Here is a 20,940-nt window from a genome sequence, read left to right as displayed (position 1 = left end):
TGCTCCATATTGGAGCAACATGCCTCCTTTTTTTTTTTTTTTTTATAATTGTTTCAAAATTCTGCTCTGGGTTAGTTTTGAACTCTCAGTGATTATGGGGAATGTAGATTCATTGGCTAGAACATTTCCTTGGAGCCACACAGGTCCTGTGAATCTTAGGTGCCTTACAAAACTGGGCTTTCCAGCTCTCTGCATATGTGCAGTATAATCCATTAGGTGGCTCAAGCCTTAGCAATGCTTGCTGGAACACCTAGCTGGAGAAGCAAACTATATGTAATTCGATTTCCCCCAAAAGGTTAATAGATGTCATGCACTTTGTTGGGGTAACCCTCAACCATTGGAGAACCTGGTACAATCTCAACCCTGGTTTATATCTATCTGTGTCCAAAAATTGGTTACCAGAATAAGTGAACCTGTTTTTTTCTGGGAGCTGTATTTCAGGAACCTTTTGTTCAAATAGCCCCAAATTTAGTTCACTGACCCAAACCATGTACTCCTCTGAGTTACACAATTTCAGGACAATCCAATTAGTCAAAGATTTTAGAACATTTTGAACAGTAGCACTATAAATAGAAAGCTGGTCTTAATGTTAACTATATTTGTCGAACTAGGAAGTACAGTCCTGCTAGGAAGTACAGTCGCGAAAAAAAGGCAGTAATCATTAATACACACCAGAATAAGAGAGAATATCAAAAACCAGAAGATGGTTCTAAAAACAGTTTTGAACTTGTTTTTATTTTCTTAATGAAAACTTTCTGGAAAGTAATTAGACTTGATCGATACACGTCTTTAAAGATATTGTAAGAGGATTTTTGTCGGAATCTAAAACTACATAAGACCCCCTAAGCATCTAATAACCCCTAAAATGTTTATACAGAAATATTCCAAAACAAAAAGGTTACATCAAAAGCTTTTATGTACTCAGGAACACTCTTTTGATACCTTCATATTAGATGCCTCAGTTTCCAGTTTTGTAAGATGATTTGAGTTGTCCTCTAGTTCTTGTCGAAGGTTTGAGTTCTCCATCTTTAGCGCCTCAACTTGCTTTAACAACTGATCATATGAAGCTGCAGCCATCCTGGGCTACCCCTGAACCTAAAAAACACAATAGAATATTTTTAGTGTTTCAGAAAAAAAGCATTGTGAACTTTGAGGCAATGCTACCTCTCTTCCCCAGTTTCTAAAGTTTAATATGAACATTTATAAAATTACTAAATTTACAATCAGTATGACAAATTCAAGAAAGAACGAAAGACTTACAAGTTGTTAGAAGTTTTATATTTGCTAAACTTAAAAATACATAAATAAATTGATCAGGAAATATGTATTTAGATATATGATGCAATATCCATTACTATGGCTGCTGTACAAGAAGTTAAACACAAACAAGAAGGAGAGAAATAGTATGGGAGAATGTCTGTGTCTTAGTTTTGTGAGGACAAAAAGTAAAGTAAGTGAGAGGAAAAAATGCTCTAGGTTTTAGGGAGACTTAATTACATCAGGGAAGGCTGCACATTACATACGAGGAGTTGACAAGTAATTGGCAATTTGGCAATTACCTAGATACTTATATCATGCTCATCGCTGTGTAATGTAAGCAACAAGAGGAAAGATGTGGCCATGGTGGTATGAAAGCCATTAGGATAATATTCTTCGCTCTTTGTATATGACCTAAGTAAAGACTTATTAACAGCTCTTTTTTAGAATAATCAATAAGCATTTATAAACCGTTCCTGAAAGACAATCACCTACAAATCCTATGAAGCCACTGGGATTTGTGGGTGACCAGCACCTCTCAAGATCAGGCTTAGACAGTTATGGAGACTGTGGGGCAAAGGATAACAGACAAACATTCAAGAGACTTCAAACAAAACATCTTAAAACAGTAGCAAATGTAGCAGTCAGATTTTGCAACTGCAGCAGACTGTACTTCTAGAGACTTGCAATATATTTCCAACGCTATGTGTGATCTGATTGCATAGCAGCAGAAATAGCTGATTATTCTTACAATTAAGCTATTACACATAGAAAATAGGGAGGGGGAGAGCAGGAAAGTTAAGAAATGACAAAATAAAGGGTTGATTACATTATTAGTAACACTTATCAACAAAAGCTGTAATTGAAAAATTACAAATTAACAATACCACTAGCAAATCTACATGGATTCGTCAGTAATCTTCATTTGTGGGAAAGTAATATTTGTGATTCTAGCACCACTGCCATTCACCTATCCAAATGCACATGTTTTTCTGCCATTTTGTAATAATTATATTGCAAAACCTCAAGCAAATTGTGTCCTATGATGACTTTAATAGTTAACACATGGTAAGAATTGTGCAACAAACATTCAGTAGTATGAAGTAATGTAAATAGGTTGGTCAAGTTTGATATTTTCACAATGAGAATTAATCTCTTAATCATCTGCCATTCAGCAGAGAAACAGCAGGCGTAACATTTCATATATGCACACATCATCTTATCACTTTGCCAACCTTACAGAAAGAATTTCCTATCTGAATATGGCATAAGACATTAAACCTACAACTCAAAAGAGAAATATAGAAGGCTTAGAAGTTGGTATATTCATCTTCTAGTCATGACTGTGCTACTTTGGGAATTTCCTTAAATCTAAAATTTCAGATTTAAAATCTTGTCTTGAATACACTGCATACAGGTACAGTCTGCAAACTATTCAGTACCTTCAGAACTGTACCCAATACCACCTAAAAAACTAATTTGCTGTAATTTTCCAGTATACACTTTGAAAAGTCTCCCTAAGCCATCTAAGTTTAGCTCACTTGACAAAAAGAAAGCCCACACTGATGATCAGAGGAATAGGAAGAAAAGTACATAGATGCTATCTGATAAACCTTTTTTCCCTCTGATTTTAGGAAACAAAGTTTCACATCCTAATCATCTCACCTCATTGGCTAAGAAGGGGATGAATCATTTGAGGAATTTACTGCAGTGAGAGGGTGCAAGAGTGTCCCGGAAAAATCCCAACTACTAAATTTCTTCCATGATGTGGTCACATTAGGCATGAGGCTCCATTTTGGAGAAATGAAGGCACTCTAAAATCATTAGTTCTACTTAATGGATTCTGTGTTGATAAAAAGTTAATTCTACCTAAAAAGCAGAGTGCTGGTAAGTAGATTGCTTGATTATCATGTTATGTTACGCGAACATATAAATATTTATATAAAACTGTGCACACACTCTCCCGTTTTACATTCTTTGTTTTACACATTCATTTATTTGTTAACTACCTGCCTACCTAAGAAATAAAACTAATAACTGCAGTATTTCAAAATATATTACAGTGAGCAATCCTGCACTATTCCTGCACTGGACTAGATCTATGGGCTTTTCCATCTCTAATTTCTACAAACAGTATTTTATCAGTCCTTAAGGCTTGTAATGTCAACACCATATCAGTGTTCATTTCAGGTTATACGATTACACCAGGTGGCAAGTTTAATTGATCATTTGTTGGACCTTTGAAATGTCGGGAAGACAGACACCTCACTTTGCTATCTGTTTATTAAAGAACTGCATTTTAAATTTAATCAACAGGTGGTGGTATTATGAGTATTGAGCATCTGCATCAATTTTTTATTTATTTATTTTATAAATTAGGTTGGTCAGTGGTTGGAGGGAGAGGGAGAGTAATGAATATGAAATCAAAGGTCAGACTCTGTCAGTCTTGCTCATGGTCTTTACTCAAGCATGTAGTCTCCTTGAAGTCATGGGACTAGTCGCATAAAATAGTTATAAGATCCCTAGAATTCAATGGAGAAAAATGGGAGATGAGAGGATCTGAACAGAGTAGAAGAATGCTAAGTGGATAACCCTGATTAAGAGATTCTTAAATAAAAAATGAGCTCAGTTTGTTTGTTTTTTACAGGAGGTTGGGTGTTAAAATCAGTAAAGTTCTAATAATGAAAGGCTTTTAAAAAGGCAATGTACCTTTTCTGATATTTATCACAAAGGAAGAAAAAAAATAGAAGATTGTTCCATATACCAAAACTCAGTGAAATCTGAAACAGGGTGTAAATTGGGTAGATTAAACGCAACTCGAATTGGTTATATGTTTTAATATAATCAGTCCCAAATCCAGTAAACAATATTAGCCTTTAATGTGTCTTTGGACATTACATACTGTGGGGTCACTTTTTCAAATGAAAGGGGGAAAACTTCCACCCCTAAAACACCGTAATAAAAACTGGTTTATTTTTTTCTTTCAGAAAGTCCCTCAACAGTAGGACTAGGTACTGAATGCTCTCAAATAACCAAGTTAAGAGGGGCATGCAGCACATGGTTAATTTGAAGCTTGCTTTTCCTCACTCTGCTCTCAAATTAATTCATCTGAGCCAGCAAGCCTCAGAGCTGAATTTTAAAATTGACTTCAGCTGTCCAATTTTGTTTAATTGCCTCAAATTGTTGCTATTAACCAGAAAGCCAATATAAAAATTAAAGAGTGGGTTCTCAAAAAACTTAAGATTCATTGAAAGCTGAGGGTTTTGTGGAAGTGTGTAATTTTCATGGGGGGGGGGGGGGGAGAAGAGACATTTTGACATTTTGGAACAGAACACTATAATGTAAAATACATTTCTAAATGAAAAATTGACACTTAATTTAAAAAAAATTCAAAAACAGAACAAAAACATTTTGACAGACATGAAAACACTTTATAAATATTTCCTTTCACAGGATATTTTGAAAAATGTTGGTTTTGTTCTTTTCTGGAATGATTTTTTTTTTTAAACTTGTAGAATTTCCCATGAAACAGAAAATCTGGTTCTCACTCAATTCTACTATTCACATTTTTTCAGTTTTCAAATTTCTCCATTTTAGAGACACACTGATATTTATTAGCTTGCTCTTATATTTCTGTAAAATCTCGGAGAAAACCTTGTGTGAAGAAACTCTCATACCAGTCCATATATTGTAGGTATATCCAGGGGAGATATGGAGCCACTAAAATACTGGACATAATAGATATACCCTTTTTCCTCAGCAATGTGGAAATAATTCCTTAAAACAAACCTAAGAAAAAGAAGAGTCCCTTAGTCTAGAAACCATCATCCCTAATTCGGAATTCATTTATGGAGAAAAAGTGGATAAAACTATAGGGACTTTCCAAGCATTAAACATAGGATCAAATTTCCAAAAAATGCATCAAGACCAGTCTGTCTTGCAAACTAAAGTCACCTAAAAGTGAGGGCAGAAATATGGTGAAGGCACAATTCTTCCCTACATGATCACTTCCTGTTCACTAAAAAATAAAATGACATTTATAGAAACCCTATACAGTGACCTATTAAGTGAGAGAGATCCTCTTCTCCTGAGGAGCAGGCTGAGCCAGATGATGCCTGGCCCAACATAGTTTGAATGTCAGGTTTGGCTTTAATTCTTATCATAATTCAAAATACTTTACAAATGAGCATGAATATTAAATAGGGCCCTACCAAATTCACAGCCATGAAAAACTCGTCAAGGACTGTGAAATCGGTTTCCCTCCCCATCCCCGTAAAATCTTGTCTTTTCTGTGCTTTTACCCTATACTATACAGATTTCACAGGGAAGACCAACATTTCTCAAATTGGAGGTCCTGACCCAAAAGGGGGGGTCACAAGGTTATTTTAGGGGGTTGCAGTATTGCCACCCTTACTTCTGCGCTGCCTTCAGAGCTGGGCGGCTGCTGCTGACTGAGGGCCCAGCTCTGCAAGCAGCAGCACAGAAATAAGGGTGGCAATACCATACCATGCCATCCTTACTTCTGTGCTGCTGCTGGCGTCAGCTCTGCTTTCAGCTGTCGATCTCCAGCTGCCCAGCTCTGAAGGCAGCGCCACTGCCAGCAGCAGTGCAGGAGTAAGGGTAGCAGCACTGCAACCCCTCCTACAACAAACCTTTCGACTCCCCCACACACAGCTCCTTTTAGGGTCAGGATCCCTACAATTACACCACCGTGAAGTTTCAGATTTAAATACCTGAAATAATAACATTTACGATTTTTAAAATCCCATGATCGTGAAATTGACCAAAATGGACCGTGAATTTAGTAGGACCCTATAAATAAAGCTTAGATTTAGCACAGCAGAAGTGTTAACTAAGATGCATCAACTACATATTAATCCTATGTAAATAACACACATTTGCTTTTACATCATAAAAGAAATTAGAATATATGTAGATATTTTACATTGACTTTTTATTGTATTCTCCATACAAGAGTTTAAGAAAGCCCAACTGTTAAATACACCATAAAAAGCTGTGTTGTCATTACTGTGTTCTTGAAAGTCTTCATCAGCCCTCATTGGGAGAAGCAGGAAGGGTAGAGAAAGAGTGGCACACTGGGAAGGAATATCCTCTGCTTACTATCATGCTATGATTTCTAGGCATTTTAAATTGGCTGCAGAGGAAATGAACTGGATATCAACTTTGTGAGATGACATTTAGGTAAAGGATGTGAGAATCTACTGCTGGCAGGTTAGAATTACTTAATGAGTAATTAATCTGAGTAGTTTACAATAAGCAAAATGATTCAGTGCAAGACTGATTGTTTTGTTTTTTAGTAAAGATTATAGGACAATAATTTATTTAAAAAATTCTAGTGTGCTTTAAAATTCAATGGTAAGGTGTTCCCAGCCAATCCAACTTTTTGTGTAAAATGACATTTTCATACAGTCTCCATTTTTGTCTCTCTCAAATCATTCCTAAAAACTCACTCTCTTTAGCATTTTATACAAAATTGAATGTCCATATTTCAAATTTTAATACAACACACCCACCAAAAATACATATTCTAACTTGAGGCCAATGCATAACCGCTGTAACCTGTGCCTTTCTTCAGTTTTATATCTTGTCTGTAATCTATCATAGAGACCACAATCCTGCAGGTGTTTATAATGTTTTGTTGTGATTATTTGTTAATCAGAAAAAATACACACAAAAATACAGAGTACATGTTTTTACAGAACCCTTTTAAACAAAATTTGCAACATTCTAAAAACTAAGTTTTACATACATCCCAGGCCCTCATTATTTCCAAATTTAGGCATTTAAAAATGTCAAGCACTCTAATAATGTTAAATTGCTATGTGCAGAGCAGAACTACCAGAAGTTACTGGAATATTTCAAATTTTCATGAGCTTTAATTTAGAAAGGGAAGCAACATTAGCGGAACAGCTGTAAGATACTGCACAGGTTTCTCAATTTAGTATAAAGTCAAAGAAATGCTTATTGGTTCAGAGATCATTAAAAATATCAAATTGAAATTAAGCAATTTTAGGTAAAGATTTTTATTAAGAAAGTCTAGGTCAACCATAAATAAGAAAATTATTATTGCAGACCGTTTAAAACTAAATACATTACAATCCAAATCTATAATCCATAGAGTCCTTCAAGGCACTGGTCTCAGCCTTCGAATACTAAAGAGCTGAAATCACCTGGCATTGGCCACTGTCGGTAGACAGGATACTGGGCTGGATGGCCCTTTGGTCTGACCCAGTATGGCCATTCTTATGTTCTTATATGAAATGGAAAAATGTATTTACCACTTTCTCCTCTCTGATCTATATGCAGTTTAGTAGTACTCCTGGATTACTCATTGACACTAAGCTCTCACATAGCAGCACCCATGAGTAATGCTTTCTATCACCTCTGGTTGGCAGGGAAACTATTCCAATCTGGCGGATGATGACCTGGCCTCAGTAATACACAGCTTTGTCACCTCCCATCTAATCACAACAATTCAATATTCCTGGGCATGCAGCCATCAGCCTTTAGGAAATTGCAACTAGTACAGAAAAACAGGAGAGCATCTCTTCAGCAACATAGGCTACAGTGAGCCTATCAAACTTGTCCTACATATTCTCTACGCTGGCTTCCCAGAGAACAGTCAAGCTCAAGATCTTGATCCCCATTGTCAAGGTGCTCAATGGCCCAAGATACCTAAAAAGCTCATCTAAATCTCAGATGAAACCGTGGTTCACAAAACTGCTCCTCAAGCACAACAGAACTGTATACCACAAAGGTAAAAACTCGTATTGTAGACATCAGAGCCTTCCTGGGGACTGGTCCAGACTTTGGAATGAACTCTCAAAGGAACTATCACAGATCTCCCACCATCCATTCCAGGTGCAAGCTTTTTTGATGTCGACATTGATAATACAATACCTAGCAGTGTGTCCCTATTAAAAAAAATTACACTACATCCATCCACTCCACGTGGGAGAAACTGTGTGAGAAAGAAAGTACCACATGTGACAGATGGTTAGTCGTGTCACTTAATGCACTCTGGAACACTCCCAGATACTACGGTGATGAGGACAGTATACGACCCAGAATGAAAAGAACAGATAGTAGATAATGTTTTCACCCCTCAGCTCACAGAGAGCCTATCTCCATGCATCTTTTTCACCAATGAACTCCTGTTCCAGCTTCCTCTAGTTGAGTATCTAAGTCTTTTAATCATATTTTCAGTAACATTTTCTCTAATACCATTTCAACCATCTCTTCCTTTACCACGTGCTCCACAAACGGGTATTCTCCTTGAACCCAAATTAATCTCCTTCCATCACATCAACAATTTCTGCAAGAACTACTTTAACCTCCATAATATCTATTCATGATGCAGTGGATAGGGCACTGGATTGGGAGCCAGACCTAAATTTTATTGTTGTCTCTGGCGCTGACCTGATGCGTGATCTCAATCATTTCATCTTTCTCTCGGTTTCTCAGTCTGTAAAACAGGTATAATGATACTTATCTCCCTTTGTTAAACACTTTGGGATCTATGGATGAAGCACTAAGAACATGTTATTACTACTCTCAATCTGCTCACTATTATTCATGCCTTCATTCTCTCCACTTTAGATCAGCAGATTTTCCTCCCAACTCTTCTCTTGCCCTTGCTAGCTACTTTTAGATTCTACTCCCAAGTCATTTTGTAACCACATTATTCCCTTATGCTGTATCTGTGTACAATTAATAAAACAGTACAGGGTGATTTTATATGAAAGATAGTATACAAACTAAACAATGATTAACACTGCATCTCTCTTTCCATCAAACTGTCTCATTTCCTTAATATTTAGTCATCTCTCTGGAAATTCTCCATTTTACTGCAGAATTCTCCTAGCAACATAAAACCACTACAGTGTTCCTTCTGACAGTCTGCTTCCATGCAGAATGACCACTTAGCATAATTCAGACAGCTAAACAAAGGTCTTCAAAAGTCAGATTTTTTTTGTCCAGCACTAAACTGAAGATTCTTCAGCAGCACTGCTTTAGATGTATACAGCGTTAGATCTGAATAAGGACTTCTACAATTGTCAATGTAGAATAGTAAAAGAATGGTCAAGGAACTCAGAGGGTTTTTTAGATTGAAACCCTAATAGAGAGAGACAAAAATAATTGACTTCTATGAAATCTTATGAGTCTGCATTAGTCAATTCTTTTTTTGTTGGAAATCAAGTAACAAGTTCAATATATTGTAATCTGAATAGGTTCTACTTAAGCAGGCCAGTCATGACAGTCTGGGATATACCCGCAGCTCTGAATTTTGGCTTCATAAAAATATTTCTTTAAACATCTTTAGTGATTTATCAGCCTAAACAACTACATTTGTTACCAATGGCTTCAAATTTTTGAATGTAACATGTTGAGAATACATAACTCTTGGCCTAGTCAGAATCCAGAGGCAACAAAAAGTTATAGAATGTCAAATTAAAAATCTAAACAACTTGTTTATTCTAAAATATGAAATTTCATATACTGACATTATAGGTGGAGTAGTAATGATACCTATAGTTAAGGCTGGCCAACACTTTCCATTGTAACCTTTTGTTTTCAGTTGCTTATAACTTTGATGAACTAACTATTCAGGTTGAAATTTTTCTTATTTGGGTTGAATTTTGAGAAAGTTTGAACTACAACTGTACAGCTATTTCAGAGAACAAGATTAGTACAAGATAGGTTTTCTAAATTAAAGAAACTTGTACAGTTCCAAATCCTCTAAGATTTGGAGTAGAAAACAAATTTGACAGATATTCCTGAACAGGGCGCCCCTAGCAAAAAACCAAACCAAAACAAAAAAACCCTCCGAGAGCGCAACAGCCGAAGCAAAAAAAACAAAAAACACACACCTCTGAGAGCGCCCGGAATGCCGCCCCAAGCACGTGCTTGGTTTGCTGGTGCCTAGAGCCAGTCCTGTTCCTGAGGTCACAGCAGTGCCTTTCACTGTCCCCCAGAAAATCTGACCAGATTGTAAAGCACAACAACTTGTTAAAGGCTCTTTTAATTTTAATTTCAAATGCACAGCCCATTCTCCCAGGCTATGTTAAGCCTTCTGTTTCCTCTATATATGATAAGCATGAGCTAAATTTCCAGAAGGGACATAGGCAAAACAGATCAAGCCACCTTCTCTTCCTCTGCCATCCATCAAAACACTCTACAGTCATAGAATCATAGAGTATCAGGGTTGGAAGGGACCTCGGGAGGTCATCTAGTCCAACCCCCTGCTCAAAGCAGGACCAATCCCCAACTAAATCATCCCAGCCAGGGCTTTGTCAAGCCTGACCTTAAAAACCTCTAAGGAAGGAGATTCCACCATCTCCCTAGGTAATCCATTCCAGTGCTTCACCATCCTCCTAGTAAAAAAGTTTTTCCTAATATCCAACCTAAACCTCCCCCACTGCAACTTGAGACCATTACTCCTTGTTCTGTCATCTGCTACCACTGAGAACAGTCTAGATCCATCCTCTTTGGAACCCCCTTTCAGGTAGCTGAAAGCAGCTATCAAATCCCCCCTCATTTCTCTCTTCTGCAGACTAAATAATCCCAGTTCCCTCAGCCTCGCCTCATAAATCATGTGCTCCAGGCCCCTAATCATTTACAGCCCAAGGGAAGGATCACTGGATTAGGAGTCAGAAGACTACCCATCTAGTTCTAGTCTCATCTCTTTCACAGACTAGCATTATCAAAGAGGCAAGCAAGTATTCCTTAATCTCACATATGAAATAACGGATGATTTCAAGTGTTGTACAAGGTAACTTTTGGCAGAACCGGGATTTGAACTCAGGCCTCTAGTATGGTGGACCCAAGCCTCAATCACTTAGCTACATTGCCTCTCAAACTGGATATGCCAAAATCATGCAGTTTCGCTAAGATGTCTGTAAAATGGGACTAGTACTCCATGCCTAGTAGAGGAAATGGGATCTGATAAAGTGTCAGGTGATGGAATTGCTTTGTTTTTTCTGTTTTCTTTTATTAAAAACTATTACAATACAAACTAAAGCCTCTTTAAATGTCATATGAATTGAAAGAAAGTAATTACATGATCCCATGCAACTTCTTGCATGGGATATGTACAATATAGGAGAAGAGCGATATAATATAATATATACAATATTGTATATAGGTACACAAGCACAGAGTATGGTCGAATCTACCTTAATAAGGGAGTTAAAATCTGTAACCATTTTTCACATGAATGAAGAATATGGTAATGGGGATCAGTGCTCTCGCTATATAGGACCACGTATTTAAAAAAAATAATCTATTAGACTACCTTCCTAGAAGTTTAAAAATTAAGTATTGTCCCTATATGGTCCTTTTCTCTAAAGCACATAACCATTCTTTACATTTTTTCCAATGGTGCTAAAAGAATATAACTGATTTTGTTTAGTGTGTTCATTGGACAGCCCGGAGAGTAGTATTTGTTCAATTAAGACTATTAGGAAAAATATTTTACATCAATGATGCTACTACTACAGAAAGTCTTCAAAAAGCAGTAAGATTTGAACATTTACTAAAACAGAAATTTGTATAACACATCCTTTTAACTATTTTAAAGTTTATACTAAGTAACTGGTTTGATGGTATGCATTACTAACAAGTACAAGCACTAAACTTTATCTTTGAAAAAATATTGTTCTCAAATGTAGAGCTTGTAAAAAGTCCCTTACTGTAAATAAAAATAAGATGTCAGGTTTCCTTCATGATCAAATTACCACATGGGAGAGAAAAGTGTGTTTCTTTATATCATATTGCCAACATGCACCAGTCCTGACCTGGAGGGACCACCTCTAGAGGCAAGAAGATTATTCAGTTTTCAAAGTCCAGGAAAACTCAAGGCTTTTAAAACTGACACATAGAATCTCACATTTTTCCCCAGTTACCACGTGAGAAAAATTCTAGGTAACGTCTGGAGTGATCAATGCTCATGAGAAGATGAGATTTTATTTATAATATAATCTGTCTGCTCCAAATCTTATCTCCTAATTGTGTAATTTGGTAGAAAATCTCTTTAAAAATAAAAATGAATAAAGTCCTGCTTAACATCTCAGTGTACTGATAATCTACAAGTTTCTATTTTCTGATACAATAGCAAATGAGAATTAGGAATCAAAATTCAAAATTTATTTGTTTCCCTAGGCAGGTACATTTGTAGGCCATTTATTTTTTTGTGAACACACACCACAGGGGTATTTTTCCTCATTCACTCACTCCTGTCTTCTTTATGTAGCTTATGTCATGTCCACTTAACCATTTCCATGCAAATGACTCTCCTGTGTCTTCCTTTCCTTTTCTTTGCACACCACAAGCTAGTTTCACTCTGCGAATGTGTGTTGCACAACAGATCAGACCTCATATTGGAGAGTTATGTAAGCAGTGAGAGGTGGCACAGAAGGAACAGAAAAGGTAAAGACACAAATAGGATTTGGAATAATATCACGAGTTGTAAATTAATTTTTAAAAATTCTTTCTATGAAAGAAAAAAGGCCAACAGGAGGAACGAACAAAACACAAGAGACCAAAAGGAAGAGAGATTGCTACTACGTAAATATTTGTATCATGGTAGTGACAAAAGATATGCACCACTGTAGAAGGGTCTTGAGGAAGGATTTGAAGAAAGAGAACATGGCTAATTTAATTATTGTTTTTGGAGGTGTTTTGTAAGTAAGTAGTGTATGGAGGAAGGCACAAAGATGCATCTCAGAGACGTAAAACAGCAAGTAGATGAGGGCACCAGTTCAGAAAGTTAGACTGGGGAGCAACTTGATAAGATACAATAGCAAATAGAGAGGGCCAGAAACGCAAGAAAACAAGGCAAGAAAACACATTTTGAATTTGATGTGGTGGGAAAAAGGGGGAGCCAATGGAGGGATTCAATTATCAGAACGATGCACTAAGACGATGACCTTGGCAGCAGGAGGGCTGCGATGCAGGTATCAAGGAAACTAAAGAGGCAGTGGTTGTAATACTAAAGACAGGATAGAATAGGGCTGATGAAAGAGTTTCAAATGAGTGTACTGAGAGACTAGGTTGGAATTTAGTGATGTGGAGGAAGCAGCAGCAGCAAGACAGGGATACTGCCTAGATTTATGGGACAATATAGCAAGATGTAAAAATGGACACCCAGATTGTGAATTTAAGTGACAGCGAGGAGAGTGACTTAGTCAACAGCGACAGAAAAATGAGACAGTCGGGAGGGCTTGGGAAAAAAACAATTCAGTTTTGTCCACGTTACACTTACGGTGAGACAACAGGAGAGATCAAAAACATGGCCTGAGATGCAGGATTTGAGAGAGATAGCCAGGCAAAAGTGGAGAGGTAGATTTTAGAGTCATCTGCATAAAGGTACTAGTTGAAACCATGCAAGTGAATGAGACCATTAACAGGAAGAGTTGAGAGAGAAAAGGAGGAGATCTAGGATAGAGCACTGTGGGATTGCCCACAGAAAGTGGAACTTAACACTGAAGGAATATTCAAAGAGGTAAGAGATCTAAAAGGTCAGTTATGAAAGCCAAGGAAGGACAGGATAGCAAGAAGGATCAGCAGTTTCAAAAGCAACAAAAAGGTAAAGAAGGATGACAATGAAGTATGGGTTCTTATATCTGGCTAGTAAGAACTCAGAGACCTACATGCAAGCAATTTCACTAGAACAGAAAGTGTAGAAGCCAGATTAGATGAGATGAGATCCATGATGAAGTTGGAGAAACTTGAGGCAGCTTTTACAAAAAGTACATCTGATGAGCCTAAAGATGAAGGAAGGAGATAAGTCAGTATTTGAAAAAGCAGGGAACTGCACAACAGTTTATTGAGAATGGAAGGACTATGGTATGCTTGTATTGTGATTGGTGCTGGCTAAAGAAGAATGAAAAAAACTCATATGGGAAGTAAGGAAGAGAATAAGGGGAAAGGCAAGAGAAGCTGGAAGAGGATGGAGTCACCAGGGCAGGTGGCAGGTATACAGGAGAGCAGGAATCAGTGACAGAAGAGGAAAAGTGAGAGCCGAGGGTAGAGGAAGGTAAAGGGGGGGTGGGGGAAAAGAGAAAAAGAATGGGGAAAAGCAACTGTACTGGCCTAAGATGTATAGCACCATATTCACAGCATTTTATTTCTGTTAAAGATTGTCCCCAATTCTGTTAATTTGGAGATTGAGAGGTTAAACAGGAGAGGATAGTAGAATATTCATAGGATTAATGTCAAATTGCTCTTTGCTGATGGACATGTAAACATTTAAATATCTGCTTATTAAAATTATTTCCATGCTCTTAGTTTTCCCCTTGCATTTCAGGTCATGGCTACATTTTGGAACACTACATTTCAAAGGTCGAATATATATTAAGTACCCATGAAGTAATATTAAACTGTCCAATACAACTTTCATATTAAAAGCAGTAAGAAGGGAAGACACTTGGATGTAAAATTACTGAATAATTGGGATTTCCTTTAAGACATTTTCTTTTAGATTTTTTAAATTAAGAGTTTAATAGTTTATTATAAATTTTAAGCTGTGTTTGTTCCGAGAAGTAAGAAAACATTTATCATCTGGTAAACACACAAGAAGGGGCAGGGAAATTGCTATGTGCATAGTCAGTGTTAAGACACCAAAAAGTTTGTTTTAACCTAAAAAGCTGATTTTGGTATTTAAAGTTTGCGATGGAAAGAATTTTCACTGGGACACAGTACTACATTTTTCTCTCAAAGTAGCTTCACATAGAAAAAGAGTGATATGTTTGCTAAGTGCTTACTTAGCCCTCATCAACACAGTATCTATTGGGAGTGCCTCAAAAATATTTAAAAATAAAACAAACACAGGACAGGAGAAGTATTTTGATTGCTTTTTGTTTGGCTGGTTACGCGTGTAGGACTTGCCAAAGTCCAAAAAAAAAAAAAAAAAAAGTTTTACATTTATAGCTTGATCCTGTAAGCTGCTCAGTCCGTCCTGAAAAATTACTGAACGCCCTTAACACTCACTGGATTCAGGCACTTTGATTTTAAGGTAGTGCATATTTCCTGCAGGGGTAAATCCCATATTCTAGGTCCAATCCCTGTAAAAATTCTGTCTTCTCAACTCACAAGCCTCCTCCTATTGTTCAACAATTTCATTGCTCTGGTGAAAAATGCTGTCATAGCTATGGAGGAAGATATAACTGCTCAAGAAGCTAAGGCTAATACCATGGAGGGCTTTGAATATCAGGACATGAACCTTGAACTAGACTTCTTTGAGAAGTCTAACAATGGTCTTCATTGGGCTTTGGATCAGGGCCTGGGTAGCCAGTCAGAAAGCAATACACCAAGTGATCTATTAATAGGAAGCCGGGCTGATACAAAGATGTGTTGATGCAGTCCATACTAGCTGATGCTTTTTAATTGCATGTTGCTTCTTTCCTAGATAAAACAGACTGCAATAATCAAGCTCAAAGTTCATGCATGCATAGATTAGCATCGCCTCTTCAGCAGAGAGGCAATTACTTCCCTCTTCCTATCTGCTTTACCTCAGCCTTGTCTGGGTTCAGATTTAGCCAGCTGCTCTTTATCCAGTGTGACAGACCCAGACCAGTGGGGTACAGGAGTCTGGTAGAGGGCAAATATACTGGTCACTGGATGAGCAGTTTTCTGTTCCCTGAGTGACCAGAGCAGGGGCTGCACTAGAGTAATCAGGAACCTGCTAGAACCAGTTAAGGCAGGCAGGCTAATTAGGACACCTGGCGCCAATTAAGAAGAAGCTGCTAGAATCAATTAAGGCAGGCTAATCAGGGCACCTGGGTTTTAAAAAGGAGCTCACTTCAGTTTGTGGTGCGAGTGTGAGGAGCTGGGAGCAAGAGGTGCAAGGAGCTGAGAGTGAGAGGGTGTGCTGCTGGAGGACTGAGGAGCACAGGCGTTATCAGACACCAGGAGGAAGGTCCTGTGGTGAGAATAAGGAAGGTGTTTGGAGGAGGCCATGGGGAAGTAGCCCAGGGAGTTGTAGCTGTCATGCAGCTGTTACAGGAGGCACTATAGACAGCTGCAGTCCACAGGGCCCTGGGCTGGAACCCGGAGTAGAGGGCGGGCCCGGGTTCCCCCCAAACCTCCCAATTGACCTGGACTGTGGGTTCTTCCAGAGGGGAAGGTCTCTGGGCTGTTCCCCAACCCACATGGTGAATCTCTGAGGCAAGAAAATCCGCCAATAAGCGCAGGACCCACCAAGATAGAGGAGGAACTTTGTCACACCAGGTACTGATTTCAACTGGAAGCTAGAAAACAGTGCTCTGTTTATATCTAATGCAAAGGATATGTATGGCTGGCACTTCACACTGTTTATCTCACCATTTGTCTCATTATGGAGAGGAGTCTGAACCTTAGTTGCAGAGTCCTCTGAGGACTATGCCTGTCATGACCCTCTGGGTTTAGTGCGAGAGGACATATCTGAGTCATTTCAGGGTATATCAGTTTATCCCTGAAGACTACTGGAAGCAGAACAGGAATATATGACTATCAATGGTATCAAATGACAAAATAGTTCTGCAAGGTGAATAGAGATACTTCCATTGTATGTGGACGGGAGGTGGTCATTCACCAAAGCAACGAGCGCTGTGTTTGTCCTGTGCCTTGACCTGAAGGCTGAGAGAAGAATCCAGGATAATGGCAGCCAACAGGTGGCATTGGAGAGTTTGTCAATTAGCTTGCTTAAGCTTTTTTTTTTGGTTAAACACTGGGCAGGAACTCATGCAAGGTCTCTAACATCAAGCGGCGCTTTTTTAAGATTTGGATTATTGGATTGTGGAGAGGGGCAGATTTCCCATATCAAAAGAGGTGCTGACAATCTCATTACTGGGTGGGGGGTCCTTTGTGTTCCCTACTTTATTTTATTTTTTTTAAACCACATAGGAAGGCATGGGTCAGAGTTAGAGGTGGCAGCCCTGACTGCCATCAGCTTCTTTGACTACTACTTGTGAATGGACCAAAGCCTTGGAAAGAAAGCACTATGTTTCTGATCTCAATCTTGGTCCCCCTACTCCATTCTTGGTAAACCATAAAATGAGATAACAATTCCTAACAGCAAGGGCTGCTACGTTTGAGGTTTGAGTGGACAAGGTACGGAATCAGCTTATAGTCCAAAAAATTTTTTGCAGGATACCGGTACTGCTCACATCAAGGGCAGTACGGATGGAGATTTAGTCTTAACTCTGAATTCCCTTGCTTGTCGTGGATAGGGGAATCGTATTTTAAAATCGGTCCTGGTCTTAGAAGAAGAAAGCACAGTTCTGATTCTTACAAAATATCACCTATAGATCCTGAAAATAATCATATTACTAGCAAAAAGTAAAGTGGGAAAATTAAAAGTCATGAATTTGAACAAGTTATATATAAGCATGTTAACTCCAGCTTTCATTAGCAGCCCAGGAAAAAAATATTCTTTGCTTTAGAATTTTGGATTGGGAAGTTCCCTGGCTTGTTAGTCCCACTGCATTCAGTCCTTGAAAATAAGAAAATCTGCCCTTAGATGAGTCTACATTTAACACAAAGTAGTTCAGACATCATATGAATCAAACTATACTGGACCAAGGGTGATTCACAAATATGTACACTCATTCTTAATCATCATTTTGGCTAAATTACTCATGGCTCATTAGCCTTCTCTAGGTATGCCTTATTTTTTATTTCTTGTAAACTTTTATTTATCTGACTTCTGAAAAATGATTATTATTTAAAAGTCTTAGACATTAATATCTATAAAAGGCTCATTCGTAACTGAAAACATCAATTTCAGTCACAAACATTTAAAAAAATGGACAATATAAACATTTTTTATTTTAAAATATCAAGTATTATTAAGAGTTAGAACTGTATCACCCTTAATCTTTTTTCACACTATGGTGATCCATTAGTATCATCTTCAGCCAACACCTAAAGAGAATGGGAAACCATTAGTCTTCGAGGAAGTATGTTAGCATCTATTCATACACACCACTATGAATCTTAAAAAAATACAACCAGCTGGAAGTCTGAGTCTTTTTTAGCATGACAAGGTAGCGAGGTAATATCTTTTACTGGACCGACTTCCGTTGGTGAAAGAGACACGCTTTTGAGCTTACCCAGAGCTCATCTTCAGTCTTTTACACACTATTAATCTCCCAGTTTCCTACCAGCATGACCTACTTAAAGCTATACCACCAAGGATGAAGAAGTTTAGTTTTCACTAAATTCATGAAAAAGTAATCAAGTTGATTAAAATAATACAGTTGAGTTGATAGAATATTTAACAGAAATATAAACCCCACAATAAGTAGTCGTAGACCAAAGGGGTCAATTAGATCTATTTATTTCCCAGACTACACTGAATTATACTGAAGTTACACCATGAGTTATGAATCATGCTTTTTGACTATAAACATGAAGGTTTGCCTTGAATTTACACTTGTCCTATGAGGTTGTTCACAAAATGCATCCTTTTAGAAATATGATTCCCAAACATGGTCCATCACTCCATGCAGAGAATCATTATTTGTGGAATTGGGGCCTAAATTTAGTAACTGTCTTTTACTCATGATGCCATTAGAAACTGTCCCGCTGTTAGAAATGGAAACTACTTAGCCAGGTGTACAAAACAGCTCTTGTATGGTTTAAAAAAATAATTCAAGCAAGAAACATCCCCAGAGTGTTGTGTATCTCAGGGAAAAAAATGAAAGTGCCTTTGAATCATTAGCATTACCAGTATCTTGAGATAGATTAAGCAACTAAAATTCACATTCAGTTTTGTACAAAAAACACCTTCGGTAGGCGTTTAACTTCTGATCCCAATTACACTACCGTTTTATAAATCCTCAGGTCTTGTTTTATCATATTAACCCAACTAAAATATATCCCATTATCAGATAGGAAGCCTGAGATCTATACTCAAGCTAATTTACAGTGTGTAGAAAATTAAGGTTTATAGTTTTTTTCAGATAGGGGTTCATTAAGCTAAAAAGCTTTCTATCGGTCCCCATTACTATTATGCTTTCATTCTGTGTGTCATTCAGTATTGGTGATAAAAACCTTACATTTAACAAAAATAAAAGTGAATTTATTGGCAGGCACTTTAGGAGGTTCTTAGGAGCCTCATTAAAAATATTTAAGAGTCCTCTTCCAGCTAACTACTTTTAGTGTGTATATTATAGGCAGTTTAAAAAGGAAGATTAAGTGTTTCATGAGACTCCCATTACTCTGATGAAATAATCAGAAGTCTACAATTATTAGATTTGACATAAAACTTCACTATTCATTAATATATTAAGAAGAAAGAACGTTAAGGGGCATTTTCAACCATGAAAACTGATTTAGAAACAATAGAACAAGTACCATCTCTGCTCATTGAGGTGGGGGGGGGGGAGAGGGGGAATGCTATTCAAAATATAAAATTAAGGCATTCTAAAGCACACTAGCCACAAATGCATAACAGAGTTTACTGAAAATATATATATACAAACTGGAAGAGTACAAAATATACTTCTTTTTAAAAAGTATCTTTGAATGTATAAATACCCAAATTAAACACCACAAATTTTGTCTTGCTGATCCCTTAAGAAAAACAAGCTTCTGTTAATGAAAAATGCTGTCTATGGCTTATATTCAAGTCCAAAGATGACAGACAAATCAAATTAAAATTCAACTAATTTCGAACAGTAAATTTTAAATACTGATTCAAATTATTCAGCGTCTTGTTCGCCTTCTAAAAAACTATTTTACATTTTTGCAAAACTAAAAGTGATTTGGTTGCAGATGACCTAATTACTAGAATAAAAGCTGTGTCTGACAAAGAGAGAGAAAGGACCACTGCTTCATACATAATTTATTAAGATTTCCAAGAGTATTCAGGTTAAATTCACAGATCTGAGCATCTCATTGTAATGTTAAATAAAATTTTAACAAGTCCGTGTGTTTTGGTGTTCAAATACACACTTTTTTATTTTTCATTATTTAAAAAAATCCCTCAATATTTCTGCTGCTACATGGGTTACAACTGGCCACTGAACCTTATGCTTTAAATGCATTTTTGGGCGCAGCAGTGCAGCACAGCCTCTCATCCCTCTGCAGCTTTCTCCTTTTTCAGCAGAGGAGCAAAAGCTGCTGCAGTCAACTGCAGAATAAGCCACCACCACGTCCTGTCACTAACAAAGACACCGGTATCTGTAACACCCAAAGAGGTGGCTTTTGCAGTTTCACAACAGCATGCATACCGCCCAAAAGCAAAATGTTAACATTTAAAAAGTGCAAGAGAATGCCATGCTCTGCAATACCTGCCTCATCCTCCCTCCAGAATGCCTTCATTGTGGAGCTGTTAGATTCACATCAAGGCATCTCCTTCCCTGCTTTGTGTCCCTTTCTCTGGCAGTCACGGCTGCTGCGGCAGAAGGGAGGACGACGACTTCAATGGGCTCAAGCTCTCATTCCTCCTCGCAATGAATCTGCTACATTCTTTGTTGCCCTTTGCCCGTTTCCTTAGATACTGTTTTTTCCTCTTTTCTATGTCAACAAACCTTTTAAAAAACACCCTATTTTCTAGCTACAAAAGCCGCTTTCTTCTCCCTTCCCCAGCTCGCCGCCGCCACCGCCTCCTCCTCGCCTGTCAAACACACTGATCAGAACCACAGGAAATCCATCCCGAGCTCCTCGCTGCAGCAGCGG

General features: G+C 37.7%; 1 protein-coding gene across 1 annotated transcript in view; it reads right to left on the bottom strand.

Annotated features, from left to right (window-relative positions):
- Window positions 1-20,940, bottom strand: part of APC (APC regulator of WNT signaling pathway) — a 172,165-nt gene that overhangs the window by 132,548 nt on the left and 18,677 nt on the right. Inside the window, exon 3 of the mRNA XM_065405978.1 lies at window positions 943-1,095. Within this exon, the coding sequence (XP_065262050.1) occupies window positions 943-1,077 (135 nt within the window). The 5' untranslated portion in view covers window positions 1,078-1,095. The remainder of the gene's footprint in view (window positions 1-942; window positions 1,096-20,940) is intronic.

The sequence above is a fragment of the Emys orbicularis genome, chromosome 6 (genome assembly GCF_028017835.1).
Source record: "Emys orbicularis isolate rEmyOrb1 chromosome 6, rEmyOrb1.hap1, whole genome shotgun sequence".
Taxonomy (NCBI): Eukaryota; Metazoa; Chordata; order Testudines; family Emydidae; genus Emys; species Emys orbicularis.
Note: the sequence above shows the minus strand (reverse complement) of the source record. Positions and strands in the feature narration are given on the sequence as shown.